We start from the raw sequence: 23,840 nt of genomic DNA, 5'->3' as shown, positions 1-23,840 counted from the left end.
TTTCACACACACAGACTGACAGATAGAAAGAGACACGCACGCACGCACGCACGCACGCACGCACGCACGCACGCACGCACGCACGCACGCACACACACACACACACACACACACACACACACACACACACACACACACACACACACACACACACACACACACACACACACACACACACACACACACACACACACACGCTCTCTCTATTTTGTATGCCTATGTTGTGATTCAAGATTAATGCTTTAAGATAATTATATTAAGTAAACTTCAAAGAATATGAATATACATACTAAATCTGGCAAAATAAGTTCAATAAAAAAAGTTTGTAAAGTTGCTTCTAACTACTCTAAATACAACCCAGCGTGTAACTTTATTTTCAGATATGTTTATGTATTTTCCCTCATGGATCGGGGCTGAAAAGAAGGGCAGAAATACTTCAGACTGCAAAATCGCTCGTGCGGCGCGCGGCTACTCTGCATACTGGCAGCGCTCGCCCTAAAAATATCCCTCGCGGATGCGCACGGATCAAAGGGGGCAACGCCGTCGCCGCCGCTGAATCCCTAACCTATCCTACCGCCCCAACATTTAGCCTAACCCGAGTCATAGGAGGAGCGTGCACTTGCGCAGCAGCCTAGCAAAAGGCGCATAGTGTATAACCGCTCCAGAGCAGAGGAGAGAGAGAGAGAGAGAGAGAGAGAGAGAGAGAGAGAGAGAGAGAGAGAGAGAGAGAGAGAGAGAGAGAGAGAGAGAGAGAGAGAGAGAGAGAGAGAGAGAGAGAGAGAGAGAGAGAGAGAGAGAGAGAGAGAGAGAGAGAGAGAGAGAGAGAGAGAGAGAGAGAGAGAGAGAGAGAGAGAGAGAGAGAGAGAGAGAGAGAGAGAGAGAGAGAGAGAGAGAGAGAGGAGAGAGAGAGAGAGAGAGAGAGAGAGAGAGAGAGAGAGAGAGAGAGAGAGAGAGAGAGAGAGAGAGAGAGAGAGAGAGAGAGAGAGAGAGAGAGAGAGAGAGAGAGAGAGAGAGAGAGAGAGAGAGAGAGAGAGAGAGAGAGAGAGAGAGAGAGAGAGAGAGAGAGAGAGAGAGAGAGAGAGAGAGAGGGGCTCAGATTTCAGCGCACGCACTGACGGCTGATCCGCCAGTACACAGGGACAGAGAGAGAGAGAGCTGCAGCTACACCGCTCGGACAGCACCATCAGATGGCTCGGCTGAAACTTGGTGCAAAGTGAAGTTGAGAGTTGACTTGGGTTTTGTTATTCTCGGTTTTGTTGCTTAACCGACTTGAACGATGCCAAACACCACAGGAATGAGTCGTGTTTTGATTTTGTTATAAATACTTATTTGAGAATATCAAGCAAGAAAAAGTTTGAAAGGAGGACAGCGGCAAGACCTTAAGTAGCCTACCAAAAGTGGTCTTTTTTTATCTTCTTGATTCATATTTGGATTTCATTGTGGGGGAAAAAACATATTAAAGTTAAAGTAGGTCTGCATGAAAAATGGAAGAGGAACAACAGTGGAGAGCTACCGGTCACCCCAAAGTGCGGAGGACTTGTGACGACAAGGACGCTTGCAAGAAGCCGCTTTGGAGAAACTTTGGAGATTTTGCCGGCCTGACAATTTGTATAATTTTAAGCCTCTTGTCTCTGGGAGTTTGCATGGCGGTCTTTCTGCGGACGTCGGAATTGCAGTCACGGATATTCAGCCTGGAGCAGCAGCGGGACTCGCAGGTCACCGCATGGATGTCCTCGGAGCAGGTGGAACCCGTTATCCTGGCCCGTCTTGACCGGATTCTGGAAGAGGTAAGCGCCGATGGTCGCAAAGATGTAATAATAATAATAATAATACATTTAATTTAGAGGCGCCTTTCAAAACACCCAAGGTCACCTTACAGAGCATATAGTCATCATACATTTTTTAAAAAACAAGACATTGTGGAAAAAAATAAATAAATAAATAAATAAATAAACATAAGCAATAAGAAATAAATAAAACAAAAACAAGACAAAACAAAACAAAAAAAAAAAAAAAAAAAAACAAACAAAACAGTGATCAGTTAGACGTTGTGTGCGAGTTTGAACAGGTGAGTTTTGAGTTGTGACTTGAAGGTTGTAATGGTGTCTGACTGTTTTATGTGTGGGGGGAGGGAGTTCCAGAGCCTGGGTGCTGAACAGCTGAATGACCGGGCACCCATTGAAGTGAGTCGTGATGTGGGGATACATAGTAGTCCAGCAGAGGTTGAGCGGAGGGAGCGGGAGGGAGTGTATTGTATGTACTATGCTACTTATTAAATGCTTGGCCACACGAGGTGCAACTTTGATGATAACATTTGCAATAGGTTACTTCATGCACTCTCGTCAAGACCTTTTTTTTAAGTCTTGACTTAAAAAAAAAAAAAGTTAACTGGCATTAGAACCCCATGCAGTTGACATGGTGCATTTTTATATGACCAATAAGGCTCACACACAAAGCGAGAAATGCATTCTTACTTTTGTATTTAGGGACACCTGCACGATGTCTCCTCCTTAACAACACATTGCGTTTTCAGATCCACTCACTTTACATTACTTTGTAGGTATAACCCTGAGTCGCACTCTCCTTTACCATCTGTTGTGTAAAACAGTTGTTTGGCCCCGGTTTGCCCTTTAATTGACCACTTCCACAGCTACACTAACAACCTCTTCCACGGTGATTGAAGTCCGTAGGCAGCCTATTTTCCTTTCCTTTTGTTTGCTTTGACACAACCTTTTGAGTCACCTCCACTTTCACTTTGGGCATCTCCTAATATTAAGAGGAGCTGTAAGCGTTAGTCCACTCCATGCAATAAAAATACCGTTACGATCTTACCTTTTTAATATTAAACGTCGGTCTACACGCGGGGGAGATTGGTAATAAAATAACATAACGAATCTCATACATTGACTCGATAATAATTAATTAAAACAGACAATCATGTCAGTCCAATTGGCAAAAGTAAACCTATTATATAAGCGTTTATATGTACATTTTGCAACAGTTTGCATGTGGTCACAACTCTGTACTCTGTCAGATGTTAGACACTGATGGAAATGGAGGTTTAGGCTTTCACCCTAAATAAGGTCTTACGGGTAAATAAATGCCATCAACTTATCGCATCAACCAAGAATCTGAAATGTACAGTTTCCATGAAATCCAAATTTTCTACCCGGATCCTTTAATGTTGCTCATGCTTTTAAAAGAGAGAATTCACAACAAGCCCTCCATAGGCCCTCTCTATGGCCAGGGAACCGGCTGTGCATTTTCCAGAGCAGGAGCTGTGTGTGCAGCGCAGCGGCCCGACTCTGAGGTGTGGAAAGGGGAGAAATACAGCCTCCCCCGGTCATGGTTTCGTCACCCAGGTCCCTGCAGTCCCCCCTAGACCCCTCAGCCCCGTACAGCCTGCGGCCTGCGTTTGGGTGGCCCCCCCGCTCTCAGTGACAGATACCTCAGCACGCTTGCACAGGCCTCGGGGTTGAACAATAAAAGCAGGCACGCATGCCCAAGAAACACTAGTGGGAAACACTGTATCATTTGGTGGAATATGCAGACAAATGCATTTTTCAGCTCTGGAATAACTTGCAATAGCACCCTGCAGAATGAATGAGAGAGAGAGAGGGGGGGGGGGGGGGAGAGAGAGAGAGGGGGGGGGGGGAGAGAGAGAAGAAGAGAAGAGAGAGAGAGAGAGAGAGAGAGAGAGAGAGAGAGAGAGAGAGAGAGAGAGAGAGAGAGAGAGAGAGAGAGAGAGAGAGAGAGAGAGAGAGAGAGAGAGAGAGAGAGAGAGAGAGGGGCTCTGCACACTCAGGAGGACGAGTCAGGAGGACGTTGCGAAGAGAATGGTCTCTTCTTCGCTCTCAGATAGATGCACCAGAAGTCTTGCTTTCTGCCTGGTGGAATCATTTGGTCAAGAGGGAAGAATTCTTAATCACAACTTCTCGGCACAACTCTCAGAACTTCTTCATTGCCATTCCCTGAGCTCTTAAAAACAAAAATATTGTTGGGATGAATCATCTCAACAGTACAGTGTTTTTTTTTTGGTCTGCTAAATACTTTTTTTTTTTTATAAATGTCGTCCATCTTTCATTGACAGGACAGTGAAAATATACAGGAAATTAAATAGAGAGAGGGAATGAGCTTAAGTGTATAGATACTGATCAAACCTGGGTCACTAACAGGTACGTTGCCTTCCTGGTGAGCGCACTAGCGGGATGAGCCACTGCCCCTCCCAGAATATGGTTTTGTAATATAATTAGTTTCCCATTATAGGCATCTGGCATGGCTTTACGTATAAAGAATGTGTGAAATCAAACGGCTCCTCGTTTATCTCCTACATGTGAATGATCCAAAGCATAGGATCTTCTTATTGTTGACATTTTCCAAGGAATCAATAGGTCTTTTAATAGCCTGGTAGGGTTCAAATCCCCGATACCTCTGCCGCTCCTCCACTAGTTCAAACGCTGTCGCGGATTGTAGATGTTTTGCGTTAAGCCCCCCGACATCCAAATTTAGCAGCGCTGGAATTCCTTAAGTACCTCGGTCTCTGTTTCACAAGCCCTTTGTGTACATGACCTCAGGGCTCCGCAACGTGACCTTCAAGTGGCCGCGGCATGACGGCGTTTACAATGAGCGCACGACACACAGGGGCTTCCTTCATCACAAGCGCTGGCATACAGCAGATCGGCCGGCCCTGCACCGAGCCGATCGATGGGTCGGCTCGGTGCTCCTGACGGAAGGCCTTCAAACAGGTCCGCAGACCACTCAACGATTAATTCTAAGTAGGACTTCTAAACAGCCACGGGTCGGTCGGGCACAGTGCTTAAAACTCTTAAGTGCACTACAAACGCAATGGAGTAGGGGGGGGGGGGGGGGTAGGGGGCTAGGGGGGGTAGGGCAGCATATTAGGGATCTTCAAGCTAATCTGATGAGGGGATTGTGAAAGCCACTGTCATACTCCTGAAATAGCACGTTTAAACCACATCAAAACCTCCCGCATCGGGTTACCATTAAAGTGGGGGAGGCGGAGAGGCGGGGAATGCTCTTACCATCCCAGGCCCCCCCACCCCCTAGCTCTCTCTATGGGTACTGTACGGTGGAGCTACCCCTTCACCCACCCCTAACCATCAAGGCCGCTGTGCATGCCAGTGGTGATGTCACCATTCATACACTCGGGGTAACTCACCGTCTGAATCATCAACGGCTGTCCCATAGAAGGCTGCCGTCCGTATTTATAATGATTACTCGCCGCTTCAGGGCTGATCATTTGAGGGACCTTCGTTTTTGATGCACCGCCCTTTGAAGGGCCTGCTTATTTACAGGTTGATCCGGCTGGGATGGACGGACTCTCGTCTTCTTTCCTCTTTCAGTGTACCCCCTTATCTCTGTCACCTTGTCTGGGTGGGGTGGGGTGGGGTCGGTGGGGGGAGGGCGGTTGCCACCTCAGCTGTTGTTTGACTTCGGGTCGAGCCAGGGGCCATTTTAGACGTCCACCACTACCGCAGAGTAATGCAGCAGCTCTCGGTCTCGCAGGACCGGTCTCCACTAAACACTTCCCCAGCCGCCATGCAGGCCCTTCCAGTATACACCAAATACATTCCTGGAACTCTTGGTGAATAACACACACAGAGCTCTCAGAGAAATGGGTGAGAGAGGGAGAGAGAGAGAGAGAGAGAGAGAGAGAGAGAGAGAGAGATAGAGAGAGAGAGAGAGAGAAAGAGGTAGTGTGTGAGAGGGAGAGAGAGAGAGAGAGAGAGAGAGAGAAGAGAGAGAGATGAGGTAAGGGGAGGAAGAGAGGGAGTGTGTAGTAGATGGGAGAGAGGACAAGGAATGGAAGTGTGGTGAGAAGAGAGGATGAGAGAGAGATTCCAGGTTGGTTTTGAGTCTGCCGTTTCTAACAATGGTTCTGGTTGGGTTGGATTCACGGTTATTGATCCTTTCTTCCTGGAAGGATTCTGGAAAAAAAAATTAAGTCTCCATTTATTTATTCACACAGTTGATATTTGTACATTTGGTGTTTCCTTCCATCCTAGACTTACAATATTTGATTTCCCTATTTCTTTCTATCCTTCATGGAAACGTCTAGAAAAATATACAAGAAGCTCAGACCCGAAATAAACGTAAATAATGTAGGTGTAAAGCGATTCTCATTGGATGCAGTCAGTGATTGGTTACACACCAGGTATGCGCCCACATTTAACTATCATGTTGAGAGCACACTCTGTCTCTCTACGGATCCTTTATTTGGAGTGTGATGCGTTGTTCAACTGCTGTTGGATCTGTGGTTGCGTTCCTGGGGGACACTTTGGGCCTGACCGTCTCTACCAAGAACCCTGAACCCTGTCTCCATAACATCCCCTCCTGCACCTGTCTGTGGCCGCCTCCAAACAGCTCACGCTGCGGTCACTGCTCTGGTTGGGGCTGGCATCCCGCTGAGAATGAACCGGTATTCATGTCCTGGCGGTGGGATCAAATCGCTGGCATTGACCCTTTTCGTTGATTTAGTAAGGACTTGTGTCCAGTATTAAGACCTTGATAAAGGCTAAATTGGGTTTTCAGGGCCAGTGTTAAACAGTTCATATTGGATTTTACCTAACAATCACTTTTCTGTCTTCTGTGTACAATTTTATAGGTTGTATGCGCACTGGCATGGATTTATACACATTGAAAGTTTTATGGCATGGTCTAAAAATACACTAATAAAAATGATAGAAACGAACACACTTATCATTGGTTAGCAAAGGAGATTGATCAGTGGCAGGAAATTTGTACAGGAAAATGCTAGTTTATTCACTTCTAAATACTTTTAATTGTTTACTGTTTCAGGGGAAAGGATTTCAGATCCTTGCATTCTAACATTTCCACTCTTCTTCTCCTTTTCTATCAGAAACTCGCAGCTCGGCTGCCCAAGACACGGCAGGCCCGCGATGTGCCCCACAACTGCCTCTGTCCTCCAGGTAAGAGCTGCCCCTCACACACACACACACACACACACACACACACACACACACACACACACACACACACACACACACACACACACACACACACACACACACACACACACACACACACACACACACACACACACACACACACACACACACACACACACAGCTCAGGTGGAACCCTGAGGGCTCCACCAACTAATATCCTCGGCTGGCCGAATCCTGCTTTTGGTGTCATTAAGTGGTGTTTTTGTGTGTGAGCGTGCGCATGGTCAGATTAAGATGTTGTTGTGCTTAACGAAGGCGATGCCAGAGGGCGGCAGGAGATTGGGAGTGGAGATAGCGCCACTCCTGCTTACCCAAAGCCCCTGCTTCAGCTCTTAAAACCCCCACAACGAGGGCTCACCAAGGCCCCCTGTCCGTGAATGTTTCAATAACGCCGTGTTTTATTGTGTGTGAGGGCTGGGAGTCTTAGGTACGCTGTGATGTCATCGGTTTTTATTTATTCCTTATTTATTTATTGAGTTTTCTTTGTCAATATTAACAATCTTCATTTATCAGTATATTATTTATTACACTCACTTGTCGAGATCAAAGCAAAAATAGACTGCTGAAAATATAATGCATCAAACATAAGTGGGGGTTTAGGGTGTCATCGCTCTTTAAATGTGGAGGTTATCGGAGGCAGAGATGTGTTGATACGTCCTCTCAACTTATTTATAATGGTTCTAAATCAACCTCTCCGTGACGCCTCTCAGATAGATCTGAGAGAAGGGTATTTATTTATTTGAGCGTCCACCTAGCGACGCAAGGCGCTCTGGTCTGAGCGTGCCCAGTAGGGCCCTCTCCCTGCACCCAGTGGCCCGCGACTGGCGCCGGCTCCACAAGTGGAGGGTGTCATTTCAAGGTCCGCTGGCAGCGCGGGCCGGTTTGATGTCACACAGGGACAGGACAGTACAGCGGTGGGGTGTCACACAGAGGTATTCTGGGACTCGCGCTGCGACGGCGCGAGTGTTAAGACGGGGTCGCTAGCATTCAGCCATTTCTCCATAATGGTGGAACGACATGAAATGAATGCATGGGATCTGATGCTGTGTTTGTGTCGTACTGGGACAAATAAGAAAGAGAAAGGTGGACATATCGTTCTCCATTCTAAGACAGGAGCAGATGGATGATAATCAGGTGATCTTGGCCAAAGTTTAGTTTAACAAGAAAATGTGTATTTTGTGGGACCACAGTATCTACCCATAGGAGAAGAATGGCCATCCTGCCTCATACGATACCAAACCCCACAGAGGGAACACTGTCTCTTTAAAAGCAGACGGAGGGAGGGTTTCTCGGGAGAGCTGTAGAGCAGCAGATGAGAAGCTCCTCTCAGCAGTTTGTCAGACGCGTTCGAGAACACTGAACTGCTCGCTACAGCAGCAACTGAAGCCACCTGTTTGACTGCTACAACCACCAGGTGTTCGGTATTAAGCCTATGTGTGTGTGTGGGTGTATGTCAAGCACCTCCACCTCCACCTCCCCCACCACCCCAACCCTATGGGTCTCTGTGTGAACAAGGGGCGGGGCTAGTGTCCACACATTAGTGCTAATTGGCCCTGTCGGCAGCGTCATTGTCTTCTAACGTCCTCCCATGAGCGCCTATTAAGGCAGCCAAGCCCCTCCTACCCCCGCTACCACAGGTGTGAGGGCTTTTAACTGCAGACCCTTCCAGATGGTTCCATGTCTTTTACTGCCGGTCACTCGCCCTTTGTTCATTTCTGTTTTCGACAGTTGTAAAATAAGAGCATTTGGGGTTGTGGTTGAAAATGTCAGTCTTACATGCTAGTATTCTGTAGTCATTCAGTGTGTGGCGGTTGGGGTTTGTCCCACTTCTATCACGACTCCAGATCAGGAAGTGATGTTAAGTAAGATACTGGGAATGATTCATACTATTGCACTATGTGTTTATCTGGTGAAATCATTGATTTTGCATTGTTATAAAAGATATATATTATTACTAATATTACATAAAAAATGTATCCACATTATCAACTAAATAGGTTGATGATAACTGCTAATAACAGAATCAAATTTAGAAAACACCTTGAAGAATGTGTCAAATTCAAGACATGAGCTCTAGAAAAACGCTGCATTGCATTGTGGGATATGTACAGAAAGAAACCAATCACGGTGCCCCACCTAGCCGCTTCCAATCAACAAGTACTGCAACCATGGGACTGCTGTGTTCGTTTTGAAACCATGGCGACCATGTTGCAGACCAATGGCAAGTCGGACGGGTGTTAATGCACCTGGTAATCAACACTGCGATGCGGTGAACACAGACTTTAGAAACACCCGCTGTTGATATTAAATACATTTATTTCTCAGTTTTTTACAACCAGAATCAATGCAGCAGCTGAAAGAGTGAGTGATATATAATGTGTTTCTCCATGGTAATATGTTTACCTTCCAAAACAATTGACCGCTTTACAGTCCTGCAAAACGGAGTTCTCTCTTAAATCACTCAAATTAAATGGTTTGGTGTACTACCGCAATACTTTCCAGAGGGCAACAACAGAAATATGGTCTGTGGTACAATTTCTAAATAACTTGTTTGTTTTCATATGTTTATTGATTTTTGTAAAATACACACACAAGCCACATGCCAACAGGTATGCAGGTACCAGGAGGGCCACACCACATTTCATCGCCAGGTTGCCCTCTGTTTGTCCCCTGTCAGCCTGTTTGGTTAAGCAGGGTGTGTGTGTGTGTGTGTGTGTGTGTGTGTGTGTGTGTGTGTGTGTGTGTGTGTGTGTGTGTGTGTGTGTGTGTGTGTGTGTGTGTGTGTGTGTGTGTGTGTGTGTGTGTGTGTGTGTGTGAGAGGAACGGTGGAAAGTGTTGCGTCAGAGCTGCCAGCAGCAAAGGACACCCTGGCACTCCGCCAAAGCTAATTTATTTGCTAAATGTCTTCCTAAGTGACGATTAAGTGAGTCAATGGGCTAGACAAAGGCCTGAGATACATGTACATGTACATTTATGTGTGTTTTATGTCCAGGAGAGAGAGGGGGAATGGTAGAGCAACAGTGCCGTGCTTCATACAGCAGAGTGAGCCGACTCGTTCTCGCGTATCCCAGTCTGGGTATTTTATGAATGCGAGGCCTGTGTGTGACAGCACTACGTGCCCCCTGTATCAAAACAGGCGATTAGTTGCCTGGATGTGTTGAAATCTGAATGCCTGTCCACTCAGGTTCCCGTTTTAAATGATGTTAGTTCGGCTTTAATTAGTTTTTACCAAGATATATTGCTCCCAGAATACGAATGACCCCTGATTACCCCCTTCTGGTTGTTCAAAGCACGCTTGTTTCTGTTGGCAGGGAAATGGCTTGTGTTGTCCCATGTTGTGTGGTTAAATAACACGACTTTGAAGCAAACAATATTTTAGTTTCCTCATTTGTGAGTGGCACCACCCCACCACAGAACCATAACACGAAACATGGGGGAGTATTTTCTACTTGTTAACACTGAAGGGAAAGACATGAGGTGAGTTCATGTGTTTGCTAACGTGTGAGCTGCATAAAGCGTGCTTTCCCGGACCATGTGGATCGGCCATGTTGGAAGACATGGTGTGGGGTGTGTGTTGCGGTTGTTTCTTGCTCTGTATTCTCACATAGTTTGTGCCGTCAGACGTTGTCTTGTTGAGCGTTGTACGTTGTTGTGTGATGCGGTTTGTCATGTGGCATTGTTGTGCGTTGTTGTGATGCGTTGTTAGGTGCCGTGCTCGGGGTCATTGTTAAAGTGTGTTTTGAGGATGCCATATGTGTATATTAAGCCAGAGGATTTACGGCTGTGAGAATGCGTGAGAAGCATTGCTGACCCCCGTCCGGGGGCCGGTCACCGGTGATGTTTAGCAACCTGCCAGTAGCGTGTCAACAGAAACAGTTGCAACAACAACCCGAGTAAAGCACAAAGCCTGCATCACAAAATCATCACCATCCTCATCATCAACATCATCATCGAACCGGATAAATCATGAAGTCATGTGTTTAAGGAAACCAGGTTGATACAGCGTGAGAGCGGAAGACGAGGCCAGGGAAAGTGAAGACAAGAGATTTGAAGAGTAGGAAGGAGGTGAGCTCACGCCTCAAACCTAAGGCCGGATCGGATCTGCTGGACTATTTCCTTGCTGGATAGAAGGTGAAAGTGAAAGAGAAGAAAAGAAAGCCGGGGGGGGATATATTTGTTGGTTTCCTGTAGTTGCTGTTCCTTTAGGCAACTGTCAGTAGATGTATTGAATTTAAAATAACTCATTCACGTGTAATTCTATTGACCAGAGGGCTTTAAGAAGAGCCAAGCAGCTGGTTCTCTGGACATCTACTGCAGAGGGGCGGAGGAGCAGGTGGTGGTGAAGGTCCATGAGGAGGAGGAGGAAGAGAGAGTGGAGAAGGTGGTGGAGTTTGAGGGCAGGGGGAGAAGGTGGAGGTCCCGGGGGATGAGAGTTGGACCTGGCTCGGTTCCCAGGGGAAGCCATCGCCAAGAGAGACAAGAGGCGTGTTGTCCAAGACAATTCCCCTCCCCCCACCATCACCACCGAGCACCGAACCCTCTCTAAAAACAGACGCACACAGACAGACGCACGCACACATAAACCCTATGCTACGCCCAGGGTCGGCACCTAGGCATTGGTTGGCATAGCTTTGTAATCACCTCCTGACCCCTCAGCCAAACACACACAGATACAGAAAGCAACACATACACACACACACACACACAGCGACACACACACACACACACACACACACACACACACACACACACACACACACACACACACACACACACACACACACACACACACACACACACACACACACACACACACACACACACACAGCAACACACACATGCATGAATATCTTCTAGGGAATGACAGGGAAACCACAATATTTACACTAGTTGTCTATTTGTTACGTTCAGACGGATGTTGCTTATAATAGCAAAGGAGCGAGCAGACAGCGCTGTTAGAAGAGCACGCAACGCACAACATTAGCACACTTAAGTGGCCAATATGTTTTACAGGTTTGAGACAGACACGCATGCACACACTCTCATAGTTGAAACTCTTCTATGTTTGTGTGTGTGTGTGTGTGTGTGTGTGTGTGTGTGTGTGTGTGTGTGTGTGTGTGTGTGTGTGTGTGTGTGTGTGTGTGTGTGTGTGTGTGTGTGTGTGTGTGTGTGTGTGTTTGTTAGTGTGTGCGCTAGCCTGTGGTAAGTAGTGTGTGTGTGTGTGTGCTAGTCTTTGCAATGGAGAGAAGCTGAAAGATTAGCATGCAATTAGTGACTCATGACACCTTATGTCACACGATTGTACACATACATTAAATGCAAAGACCCATCTGATGAGAGACTCATATACACATATATTCAAAGCATGTCCTTCCTGGTTCAGTGCCACCGTCGTTACTTGTCTGTCTTGTAATCACAAACCAACCGGTCTTTGATTATTTCGGTAACTTCTTCATGTTCTGATCGGGTTTCCGCTAAAAACAACCCCTGCAAAGTCTTTGTACACAAGAGTGTCACTCTTAACCAGGGTGTGGGGGGGACGGGGTGTGTGCGGTGAGATGGTAGGGAGTGGGTGGGAGAGTTTGGAGAGGGCTGTAGTTATTTAAAGACCCCGAACACCACTGCCCCTCCCCCCCACCCCGCCCAAGTTCACCTTGACATGTGTGCTGACAGGAGGAGAGAGCGGTGGATCAGATTTCTGAGTCCCTGATTGGTTTACAGCGAGGCTGCCACCGTACCCATACCGGGGGGCGGGGGGGATTATGGGGAGAATGGGGGGGGGGGAGAATTAGTTGAAGGCGGTGCGGAAGAGATAGAAGTAGAAAATAATAAAAAGCTTTGGGGTGGATATTAGATATTATCTACATATATTCCTTACTAAATTAAAAAAATAAGGGATTTTTATTAACCCTGACAAAGCCGCTCACCTTGCCAGAAAAAACCCCAAAGACAAGGTCAGACCTCTTTTTTAGAGTGTGCCTGTGTCTAATCACAGAATGTGCACCTTAATGACTTTGTTAACAGGTGATCTACATTAACTGCACCTCAAAGACCCGGCAAACAGGTGAAGTGAAATATTGAGCCCTTAATGACAAGGTGAACAGGTGAGCGAGTGATGGATGAGTTCCGGGAGGGAGGGAGGACGACATCGCTCTTCCACCATCTGCTTTGCTCATAATGAACGTTGTCCTGGGCACCCCAACTCCTTCCAATAAACACACACACACACACCCACACCCAGACAGACACACAGACACACACACACACACACACACACAGCGAGAGAGAGGCACATCCTGAACTTGTTAACAACTTGTTCGGAAGGGTTCACAGCCAGCCGCGAGGTCTTGTGCTCCTGAATGGCACGCCTGTGTAATCATGATTACCTCGTTGCTCCCTGTTCCCTCCCGAGTTACGCCGCTCACATCATGGGCACGCAAAAGTGTACATGTTGTATGTCTGTGGTGTTAGTCTACATATGAAACCCGTTCGTTGGAGTACAGTCTAACCGCAGAAAAACGTGGAAAAAAAGCAGAAATGTTCTGGTTGTTCTGTGCTGTAATTGTACCAGCGTTTTACCGCGCCGCGGGTTCCAGCGTTTGGCGCGCAAGGGGCCCTCCTGGATCACGTTTCGGTCTGGCCTCCATCAGCGCTTGTTTGTGTGAACACCGTTTAGGAAATGCGTAGCCACTCAGCCAAGAGCCGACCGCAAGTGATCACCCGGTTCTACTGTTCCAACTGAAAGAGGCCTAGCAGAGAACATCAGTCATAACGAGGTGGAAGCGGAGGAGATCAGGAGATCCAATCCGACCTTGGCTACGTGCGCAAGCCCAACCCACTGTTGGTCCGTCTAGCATCACCCCTTCCACATCGACCCCACCCCCACCCCCACCAACTCCACCATTACCCATTACAGCCACCCTTACCATCACCACCTCCACCATCATCATTATGTCCTCCACAAGCCCTAGAACCACAAACACTGTCTCCTCCAGCACCACTACCACTACCACACACACACACACACACACACACACACACACACACACACACACACACACACACACACACACACACACACACACACACACACACACACACACGGGAAGCCAAGTGAACAGCCTCTGATGGTAGCACACTATATAACTAGTTTTATATCATAATACTGTATAGTAAATCAAGGAAAGTGTACACTGAAGTACTCAGCTGAGTAGGATAAAGGTGAGAGTGGAAGAATGACACATCCAACTTAATTATCGTGGCTTTAGTGAACTTTAGTACAATTTTTGTATCCACATTCATGATGATTGATCAATTGATTATTGATTATTGATAAATGATCCGGTCGTAATGACAGGGGTAGACGGAGAGCCACCCCCTCCATCTCCCCGGTCCTAGAACCTCCCCAGCTCCTTGACCTCCACAGTCAGAACCGCCGTGCTCGAGTCCGTGATGTTGACGGCCACCTCCACGATCTCTCCCTTGAACGTTCGGGCAGCGGCGCCCCCTTTGACCCGGACGAAGCCCATCTCCGAGCCGTAGTACATGAGGTCGAAGAGGTCGTTGTCGCAGCCAGTGCCGCGGTTCAAGATGCCCGCGCCGCACCAGTTGCTGTAGAGGTTGTAGTCAAAGGGCACCGAGAACATGACGGCCAGCACGGCGTTGTAGTCTTTGTGCGGATCGTGGACCAGGTCGTAAGTGAAGACGCCCACCGAGCCACAGGCCGTCAGCATGGTGCTGGTGAAGGTGGCGCTGGCTCTGGAGCGCTTTTTGATTTGAGGAGGCAGAGGCTCGCGGCACCCTCCGCTCACCAGGAACAACCTGATGACGGGGGAACATGGCAGCCAAACAAACGATTTACAATTGTACAAATGAGTGTCGTACTTATTCAGACGGAGCATCCTGTTTAAGTGATTGGCTTTTAAACGGGCCAATGCGGACTTACCCTGGGTCCGATAAGGCGTAGACACCACAGGCGTCCTCGATCTCCACTAAGCAGGTACGTTTAATCATGTTGTCTGATTGACTGAGTCAGAAGGGTCATATAAACAAACTGGTTAGGCTCCATTACGTTTTTATACTTCTAGTAAGGGACCTATTGCAGAACCGTTTTTATCATTAAGGCATCATCAAACTGATTACGGACTACCACACCTTTCAGGCCCAGTCCGCCATCCAACACTTGTCTACAGCTTGTTAGAAATCTAAACAGTTGCATCAGTTTCGTTTTCAGTTGGTCTCGTTGAAGCCTTCTGCCCAGCCTCTGATTTTTCAACCGTTTACATTCGGTCAAAACCTGCACACGTGTATCTTCAATAATATCAAAACGGAATTTCATTAGCATTTATACTTATTCAGAATCCCGGTTTAAGTTTCATACCGGTTTCGTTTTCAGTTCTTCTCATTGATTTACGTTGACGCTGGAGCGTGAGGACGTTCAGCAGTGTTGCCAGATTGGGCGTTTTTCCCACCAAATTGCGCTACCCTTTGAGGACGATCAGGCAGTGTTGCCAGATTGGGCAATTTTTCCAGCACTTTTGGGCTACTTTTAATCACGCACCGGCTCCGCTATTCTCTTAAAGAGAATACCATTGCTACCATTACTACTACTAGCATTAGTACTACAAATACTTCAGCTACTACTACAGATCAATCATTTTACATTTCTACATTTCTGCATTTTCAGCAATGCTTTGCGCTTTTCATTCAGCTGTCAGCATTCACACGCGTTTTCTGCAGGAAATGCATTTCTAGTTTGGAATCAATTTCCAAATAATTCTAATGAAAAAGTCACAGGAGGTTATTGTTCACATTGGCGTTGTGTCTGGGGACTTCCTGTCTTGTGCCTCATTTGGTGCAAGATTGAGGTCATAGTCCGATTGGTAACAGGGAGGCTGTCAACAACGCTCCAGACATGGGGAAAAGGAAAAAATAAGATACGAATAATGAGAGGGATCCATTTTCTTTTTCCCTGGCTCCAGCAGAGCAGAAGGCAGTCTCAGAACAGTGGTAAAAGTATTAAATAGACTGCGAACAGCAGGAATGGTAGACTGGATGGACTGGAAACAGTGGGAAAGGTGGTCTAGATTGACTGAGAATAGTGGGAACGTCAGGCTAGATATACTTGGAACGGTGGGATCCATAGTTTACATTGAGTGGGAAGGGAACTGTTGGATCAATAGTTGAGATTGACTGGGAAATGTTGGGACGGTAGTCTAGATTGTAGCAGCTGTAGTGCCATGCATCACCTTCAGAGTTCACTAGTAATTAGGGCTCCATGAGAGAACTGCCCAAGGGGACACCCACAGCGGCCCCTACCCGACACACCTACTCACACACACACACACACTGAGGCACACACAGCCACCTTCACACCTACAATAAATAAAATAAAAATACACACACTAGTTCGCACGTGCACCGACACATACATACACACCACAGTGTATGGTCAAGGAGACCTAATAATGAGAGATTATGTGAATTTCCTTGGTAATGTTTTCGCAGGGGCGGGTAAGGAGAAGCACTTGAAAGCCAGTCTTTAATAAGGGCTATTAGGACTATATCAAGGGCCACATGTCTGGCAGCCTGTGGTGCCCGGGGGCCATCACACGGGGCCTGAGCAACCACAGGGGCCATCTGCTACAGATCACACTCTGATCCCCAGAACCCAGTCGAACCCTGACTAGTCCAACGTCACCTGGACCAAGTATTTGTCTCGTGAAAACACCGTCATCGCAATCGTCATCAGCATCATCATCCTCATCAACTTCATCTTCATCCTCATCTTCATCCACGGAGAGACCAGCGGTTTTCTTCTTTCCGTATTTTTCTCCATCTGCACAATCAAAAGTTAATAACCGGAGGAACGGGTCGTTCTCTAGGTTGACTCATATGGATGGTGCTCGCCGCCTTGGGGAGATGTTTGTCATTTATAACCGCTGTGGGGGTTGGACGTTGAATGATGAAGAGCATATTATTATTTAACTCTCTAGAGATCGAGGAGTAAGACAAGTGGGGAGGGGTTATGAAGCTGTGGTGAACGTATGCTTTTTCTAAATGACATTAAAGCATTACCCCCCCCGGTCTCCCCCCCCGCCCCCCCTCCCAAACTGTTGTTTAGTTGGACCCGGATCAAGCCTTTCAACCTGTGTGTATGCAGCCCTACAGCAGAAGGCACGGGGCCAAACCTGAGGCCAATTGTTTAGATCCCCACCAGCTGGCTTCTCTTAGCCCCCATCTTAACGGGGAGCTACCGCCAAGTCTTCCTGATATCCTCCTCAGTGGCTGAGCCCTCGCTCAACTCTTTTCCTTCCCATTTTTCAATTAGGGAGGTACCAGTAGGCCCAGTGGCCGAGAGGCTGGCTTAGCCGGTGAGAATGAGGCGTGATGGTTGTTAAGTGGGCGTGACTCGAACCGAGGAATCAAACCTAAACCTTTTGCTTTTTATCTCTCCGTTGAACAACGTTGCAAGGAAACGTCTGGCCATTTGTTGAAATGAAACGTGTCGACAATCTTGACGGAGATTAACGATTTCATAGAGAAAGTATTTCTGGGAGAATATAAACCGAAACCAAGAAGCAATTTCCTTGAGGGATGATTTTGACCTGCTTCCAATAATAATGGGTGGTTCAATTAACTTTGAAGTACTTCCAAAATGAGGAAGGGGGCCTTACCTTTTTGTTGCTTTTTTAATGCCAACTTTATGGCTCTGCTATTTCATATGTATGGTTTTGTATAAGTGAGAGCACCCAAATATGTTTGTTAATACAGGCAATCGGGAAATTAAAGATTCAGAAAGTAAATGTGTGATGTTTTCAGCAAATCAAAACATCGGCACGACAAATGAGAAACTGATTTGAAGTGTACGTGAGAAGAAAAATCACCCCGGGTCTCTACTTTGTCAGTCTGGAGTCGCCCCCCCCCTCTCCGATGTAAGGACACGCTAAAGGGGCTGCATGCATCAAAGAGAAGAATAGTGTGTCTATGAAATATTAATGTCGGTCCAGTTCAGTGAACAAATCTCTCTTAATAAAATCTCCCGACTTTCTCTTCATTTTCATTCTGACAAGGACTTCTCCAGATGTCCAGAATATTGGATTGCTTGGCCGTTGACGGGGTAGCTTTGCGTCTCACATCAGGCAATGATTTGGTTGATAAGCCTCAAGGCTTTGCTTATTATTTTCTTCCTCACTCGATTGATTTTTCATATGAAGCTTGAAGCCACAGAATCTCTGACGCAGAAGAAAAGGGTCACTTGATTGAGAGGACTTGACCGGCCCCGGCCCAAACAAAAACAATCCGAATGACAATGGTACAGCCCAGATCTTTTGAGGGTACTTGTTTACTTGTTTTTCCCCAAAAAACTAGAACTACCTTCCTTCTTTACCTGTTGTGTTTTCATGGTCATTAAAGATCAGGTCCACACACACACACACACACACACACACACACACACACACACACACACACACACACACACACACACACACACACACACACACACACACACACACACACACACACACACACACACACACACACACACACACACACACACACACACACACACACACACACATCACATTGTGTTAAAAATGATGACTTGGAGCCCCAACCCTTCCACCAGCTCCACCTCATCATCTCAGGCCCATATATGGAGCTCTCCTCTCCCCAGGCACAGGGGCTTTCTTGAGTCACCGAGGCTGACACATGCCGTCTTCCACTCCTCGAAAAATGCTATCTAATTCAAGCTATCGGCTGAACTCGACTCTTCTTTGATAACCTTTTTTGTTTTTACTTTGGGAAAAAGTTGCAGAAAGTACCTGGTAACTTGGTATCACCACATTCAAGGTTCCTAGCAAAATGAGGCGATGCCAAAAGGTGACATGAAAACACTGCAGACCAGAGGTCTTCACGGGTCAAAGATCACAGATCCTAACCCAAATAGGCCCGGGAAATGTTAGTTTTGAGATCAGATTGGTTAAGATATATTTCTTTATATACATACTGTATATAGTGACCTGTTTTGGCCAGAAATATTACAGACCCTACAAATGGATGTCTAAGAGAAGAGAGACACGGGATTCAGACGGGCAGGCTATTTAATGGACCCGATAATCCCGGTATTTAAAATGGTTCTTAAAATGCTGTTCTACTACTTAAACCTTTATCGTGTCTGTGCAACATATGGTAGCCTAGTAAAAAGAGGTCAAAATAGCGCTTAGTGCTTTAAAAGACGTGATGTGCCTGTCTTATATGAGTGGAACTGTTACAGTCCACCACACCTAATACACTTTACCCATCTTTACAGAGCACCTTTCCTCCACTCTGACTGAACTTGCTGGCTATGCTTCGCGCTTTTGCGGTTTTATCACCTTATTTCTCGCTCTTGTAATCCGATCCTAATGTCAGCCTTATCATCACGCAAGTGACATCCAGAGAGGGGGGTAGGGTTAGCCATGAGTCAACCAGGGCCGGGATGGTATTGATTTAAAAAGGAACGCATTGCTGCGTTTTGCAGTGATACGTGTGTGTGTGTGTGTGTGTGTGTGTGTGTGTGTGTGTGTGTGTGTGTGTGTGTGTGTGTGTGTGTGTGTGTGTGTGTGTGTGTGTGTGTGTGTGTGTGTGTGTGTGTGTGTGTGTGTGTGTGTGTGTGTGTGTATACAATTGCACCGTATCACAAGTAGCTACTCAAGCCTAGAAATAATTAATAATGAATAATCCCTCCCCCTATCGCTCCAAGTTGAAGTGAAACTGAAGTGACCCTTAAGTTTTGTTTCTCCAGAAGCCCTTGCAAATACTCAATAGTGATACTTGAACCATGAATGACATTGCATGTCACACCATGTGCACTCAGCAAAAACAAATGAATACATGTGGGATGATGACCTTACCCCTGTGGTAGGCATCGCATGGTGGCGGTGATGCAGTCATTGTCACAGCCCTATCGTCATCACGGGAGGAAATGGGGAGTGAGCATGGGTCTTGAACAGGGGAGGACGTTGGGGCTTTAGGGAGGGGGGGGGGGGTTGTTACAGGAGCTGAGGAACTTAAGCCATGGGGTCCTTTTGGTCCTTGACCTATTTAACCCTCTCTGCACCTCCTCCCTTCACCCAAAGATGGTTCGGGAACGGGAACATGCAAGGGGAACTGCAAAGCGTTTTAAGAAGGAGAGACGACCTCGGACCGCTGTCTCGTCCTCGCCATGATGCTTATTTTAACACGCATCACACACACAAGCGTATCCCCGGTGCAGTCCCTGCACGTCTCATCGGCTTTTCTATCTTGAGGTTCAAACCCTCCCCCCCCCCCCCCCCTCCCCCCCCCTCCTCTGTAGCTCTGGCTCTGTAGAACCTTTAAAGGTCTCCCCCCGGCCACTTTTACTTCGAGCTTGCTCCTTAAAACGCTCTGAAGGCCATTCCACACCTACATAAACACACACACACACTGACAAACCCCAGCCCCAAAAAGACACATCTCCAATGGTTTAGGGGAGTTTGAAACAGCAGTAACCAGAGTCCCAGTTGCTATGCGCTAGATGGGGGGGATCGAAAGTTTTCTGGGATGGGATACTGAGGACCTTTTTATGCATATATATATATATCACTGTATTTTGGGGGGATGCAGTGTCAGGTTTACTGGTATGGCTCTTGCTCACATTCCTTTGTTAGTTACCAAGAGGTTGAATAAATAGTTAAATATGGAGGGTTGGTGTAGGAATAGTCACTTTAGTACCATTCGGAAGTCTTGAAAAGCATTTTTTTGGGATTTTTATGAATTCTTGGGACATTACGAGGAGTTTTGGCCATGACCACATAAAAAAAACGAAATGACCCCAAAGATATCGACAGCGGCATTAAATCAGAATTGAAGCTGTCCAAAAAAGTAGGTGTTAACCGTACAATCTGGCGCTTGTTTGAGTGTACGGCAGTTTTTACTTTATAGTCACAAGCTGTTTGGTTTCTCACTTTCTCCCGTTCAATGACTAGCACAGTGGAACTGTTTAGAGTTGAGTCTAATCCCTTGTGTCCACAACCTACCTGAAGGCATATTTGGGCGAGATGCGAAACTTGTCGGCTCATTAACGTAATGTATCCGAATTCATTCTAAGCTGCATTAAACCAAATTAATAAATGTTGATGTAAGTCTCCCACCCTGAATGCCTAGTAGGGGTGCAACTGTCACCTCATTACCTGGCTACTGTCAAGCAAATCCCTTCACTGACCCCTATGAAAGGCAGGTTCCCACTTTCCTTTTATTGGTTGTTTTTGTGGTGTTTTTAAAGCTGCCCTCATCAATCCTAACCTAGTTCTCCATCTGTTGGTAGCCAACAGGTGTGTCGTCTTTCTGTGCGAGCCACACAATGTTGTTCCATAGAAAACAACATTGTGAAATATGCATATGTTATCCCTTTACAGTTCTTTAGGTCGCTGCTCACTACGCAAAAAAAAAAGATCCAACTTATTGGAATTTATCTGACTGGTAACATACTCTTCTCCTCCTCATTTATTTATTATGGATTCCTGGTCACAATCAATTTTCCACGTTGGAAAATTTTAATCATGTGGATTTGAGGTGCAAATATCCACAAATTCTTCGAGGTAGCATAAAGTATGCAGCGCAAACCCACGCACAGGCTGCTCTCCAAAGCCTCCTTGCTCCTCGGAGGCCTTGCAAAGACGTTAGCGAGTAGAGCTCTCTGAGGTGAGCCCAGGAATGCTGCAGCACTTTATGGCTTTACCAGAGAAACGAGCCGCTAACACTCGCCAGTAGAACCTGATAAAAAAGGGAGGAAAAACCCGAAATCCTCAAGGGTGAGGAAAAACGAAGCAGACTTGGAGGATCGCTTTTATTGTGAAGGAGTGAGATGTGAGAGGAGCTATCAAGTTGCTTCCCAATTGATTATGTTGTTTTTCAACGACTGGAGTTACGCAGGCCGATGGGAGGCCAACACTTTGCCTCCCATCCATTTGCCGCAGTTTGCTGTCAGAAAGTGTCCCCTTCTGTCTATCATTGTCGGGTTCTGGGAAGGCTAACTCTAGTGTGGTTCCACACATGCCACTCACGGACTATATCTCTGTGTTTGTGTTCGGTAACATATCCATAAGCGACCGCTTTAAGAGCTGGGGAGAAAAAAACGATGTGGTTCTCGGTACAGTTGAGGTTAGCGAAAAGCAGAACTCTGGAGACTCGGGGATAACGTTTGGTTAAGCATTTCTCCAGGCTTGCTTACATTGCAACATCCATCCTCTAAAAGTAAAAAAACAATCTGGTGTTTACAGACACTTATCATGAGTGTTTGTGTAAGCCCCACCATGCTACAGAATCTTCACTCCTCTGGGCTGTTGGTCTGTCAGGTTGAAGGTCTACAGTGTCAAACGTCTTTCCCAGTTCTGCAACAAACTTGGTTCGTAAGAAAAAAGAAAAGGCCACAAGGAAATCTCTAGAGTGCTTGCATGGGGAGAAAGTTAAGTTTAAGATAAATTATGCATATGTACACAAAACTAAAATGGATTATATGTTTAGTTTAGATTACTAAAGTACGTACCAAATGTACTTACCAAATGGAGGCATTGTTTTTTCTCTTTTTGACCGACTGCTCTTCGTAGGTGTCATGAATGGGTGAGTTTATCTGGTGAGAGATCTCTAGCCTCTAGCTGACCGACTTATCCACACAGGTCAAAGGTCGTGCCTGTTGTTGTTGGTGTCTTTCTGTCTTTTCGTCAGAGTATGGGCTCCTTGTTGTGGTGATATGTACATTGTTCAGTTCAATTGTTAAAAAATGTGACAAACAATTTAGATTTGAAACGATATGCACCCCAGCACATATTTGGAACCGTATTGCAATTTTGTTTTGTCTTTACGTAAGTTAGCAGGTGTTTTGAGCTGCAGACCTTTTCTTCACAAATGTTGAAGGCCTAGGTAACCTTGTGTGGGAAAGAGAGAAGAAGACAGATAGCCATTAGGCATAGGAAGGCGAAGAAAAAAAACAAACTGTCATTTACAGGTTTGAATTTCGTCTCGCTGTTCTGAGCTACTTTTCAAATTCGATGACAAATGTACATAAAATCCCCCACCCAAAAAAACGTCTCTTCCCGGGGAGTGTGAGTGCGTGAGTGATCTTGCCGTTGGGCTTCTGTGGGAAGACCTTGGACGACATCCCCAGCTGTGAAATACGAGACTCCTGTGCTACTGAGAGAAGAAGAAGGTGATGGAGGTGGTGGTGGTGGTGGTGGTGGTGTGGGGTTAGGTGGGTCTGATGGTTCCCGGCAGTTGGTCAGCTCATCTAGCTGTTGAGGAGAGCCACGTTTGATGTCCCCCAGGGTAAACAGGCTTGTTTATTTACGGTCCCGGGCAGGGGGTAGAGTGATAGAGTGACAGTGACGGGCTCTTACTCTCTCTCACCCCCCCCCCCGCCCCCCTCCCGCTGCGTTACCATCTTTGTCTATGCAGATGGCTGTCCCTAATTGCTCTTTTCCACCGCATGGTACTAGCTTACTATTCGATTTTGATACCGGGTACTTTGAATTTACCTGCCGATTAAACTTTTAGAGATATTTGGTATCCGAAATAAAACTGCACACCGTTATGTTATCAAAAGCAATCTATATTCGCATACCACATTGCACGTATTCCGCTATCGTGATTGATAATTGTATACAATCAATAATAACAGATAGCGAATATCTATCTAATTTGAGTGAAGAAAACGTTTGAGGACAGCTTTTATATAGTTTTAATCTAGGGATACAATAGCAGGACTGTGTATTGAGAAACGTAATTTGGCTGTTACCTCAACCATTACCTACACCAAACACAGTGGGTATGGTGACCATGACAACAAGATAC

The 23,840-nt window shown here is 46.4% G+C and overlaps 2 protein-coding genes across 4 annotated transcripts in view; one reads left to right on the top strand and one right to left on the bottom strand.

Annotated features, from left to right (window-relative positions):
• The first annotated feature begins 1,071 nt into the window (after nt 1-1,071).
• Nucleotides 1,072-23,840, top strand: part of LOC130405071 (collagen alpha-1(XIII) chain-like) — an 87,442-nt gene continuing 64,673 nt past the window's right edge. For both annotated transcript variants that reach the window (XM_056610033.1, XM_056610032.1), the window contains exons 1-2: nt 1,072-1,787; nt 6,881-6,950. In XM_056610033.1, coding sequence (XP_056466008.1) covers nt 1,485-1,787; nt 6,881-6,950 — 373 coding nt within the window. In that variant the 5' untranslated portion in view covers nt 1,072-1,484. The remainder of the gene's footprint in view (nt 1,788-6,880; nt 6,951-23,840) is intronic.
• On the bottom strand, nt 14,179-15,462 carry LOC130405072 (uncharacterized). 2 transcript variants are annotated; one of them, XM_056610035.1, is made up of 3 exons: nt 15,370-15,462; nt 14,935-15,015; nt 14,179-14,810 (listed from the first exon to the last, which is right to left on the bottom strand). In XM_056610035.1, exons 2-3 carry the CDS (start codon nt 15,000-15,002, stop codon nt 14,384-14,386), a joined length of 495 nt encoding a protein of 164 aa, XP_056466010.1. In that variant the 5' UTR covers nt 15,003-15,015; nt 15,370-15,462; the 3' UTR covers nt 14,179-14,383. The 2 variants fall into 2 exon arrangements, with proteins under 2 accessions (XP_056466010.1, XP_056466009.1); XM_056610034.1 differs by having other exon boundaries at nt 14,198-14,810; nt 15,144-15,423.

Source organism: Gadus chalcogrammus, chromosome 15 (genome assembly GCF_026213295.1).
Source record: "Gadus chalcogrammus isolate NIFS_2021 chromosome 15, NIFS_Gcha_1.0, whole genome shotgun sequence".
Lineage (NCBI taxonomy): Eukaryota > Metazoa > Chordata > Actinopteri > Gadiformes > Gadidae > Gadus > Gadus chalcogrammus.
This window is presented reverse-complemented; position numbering and strand designations above follow the sequence as displayed.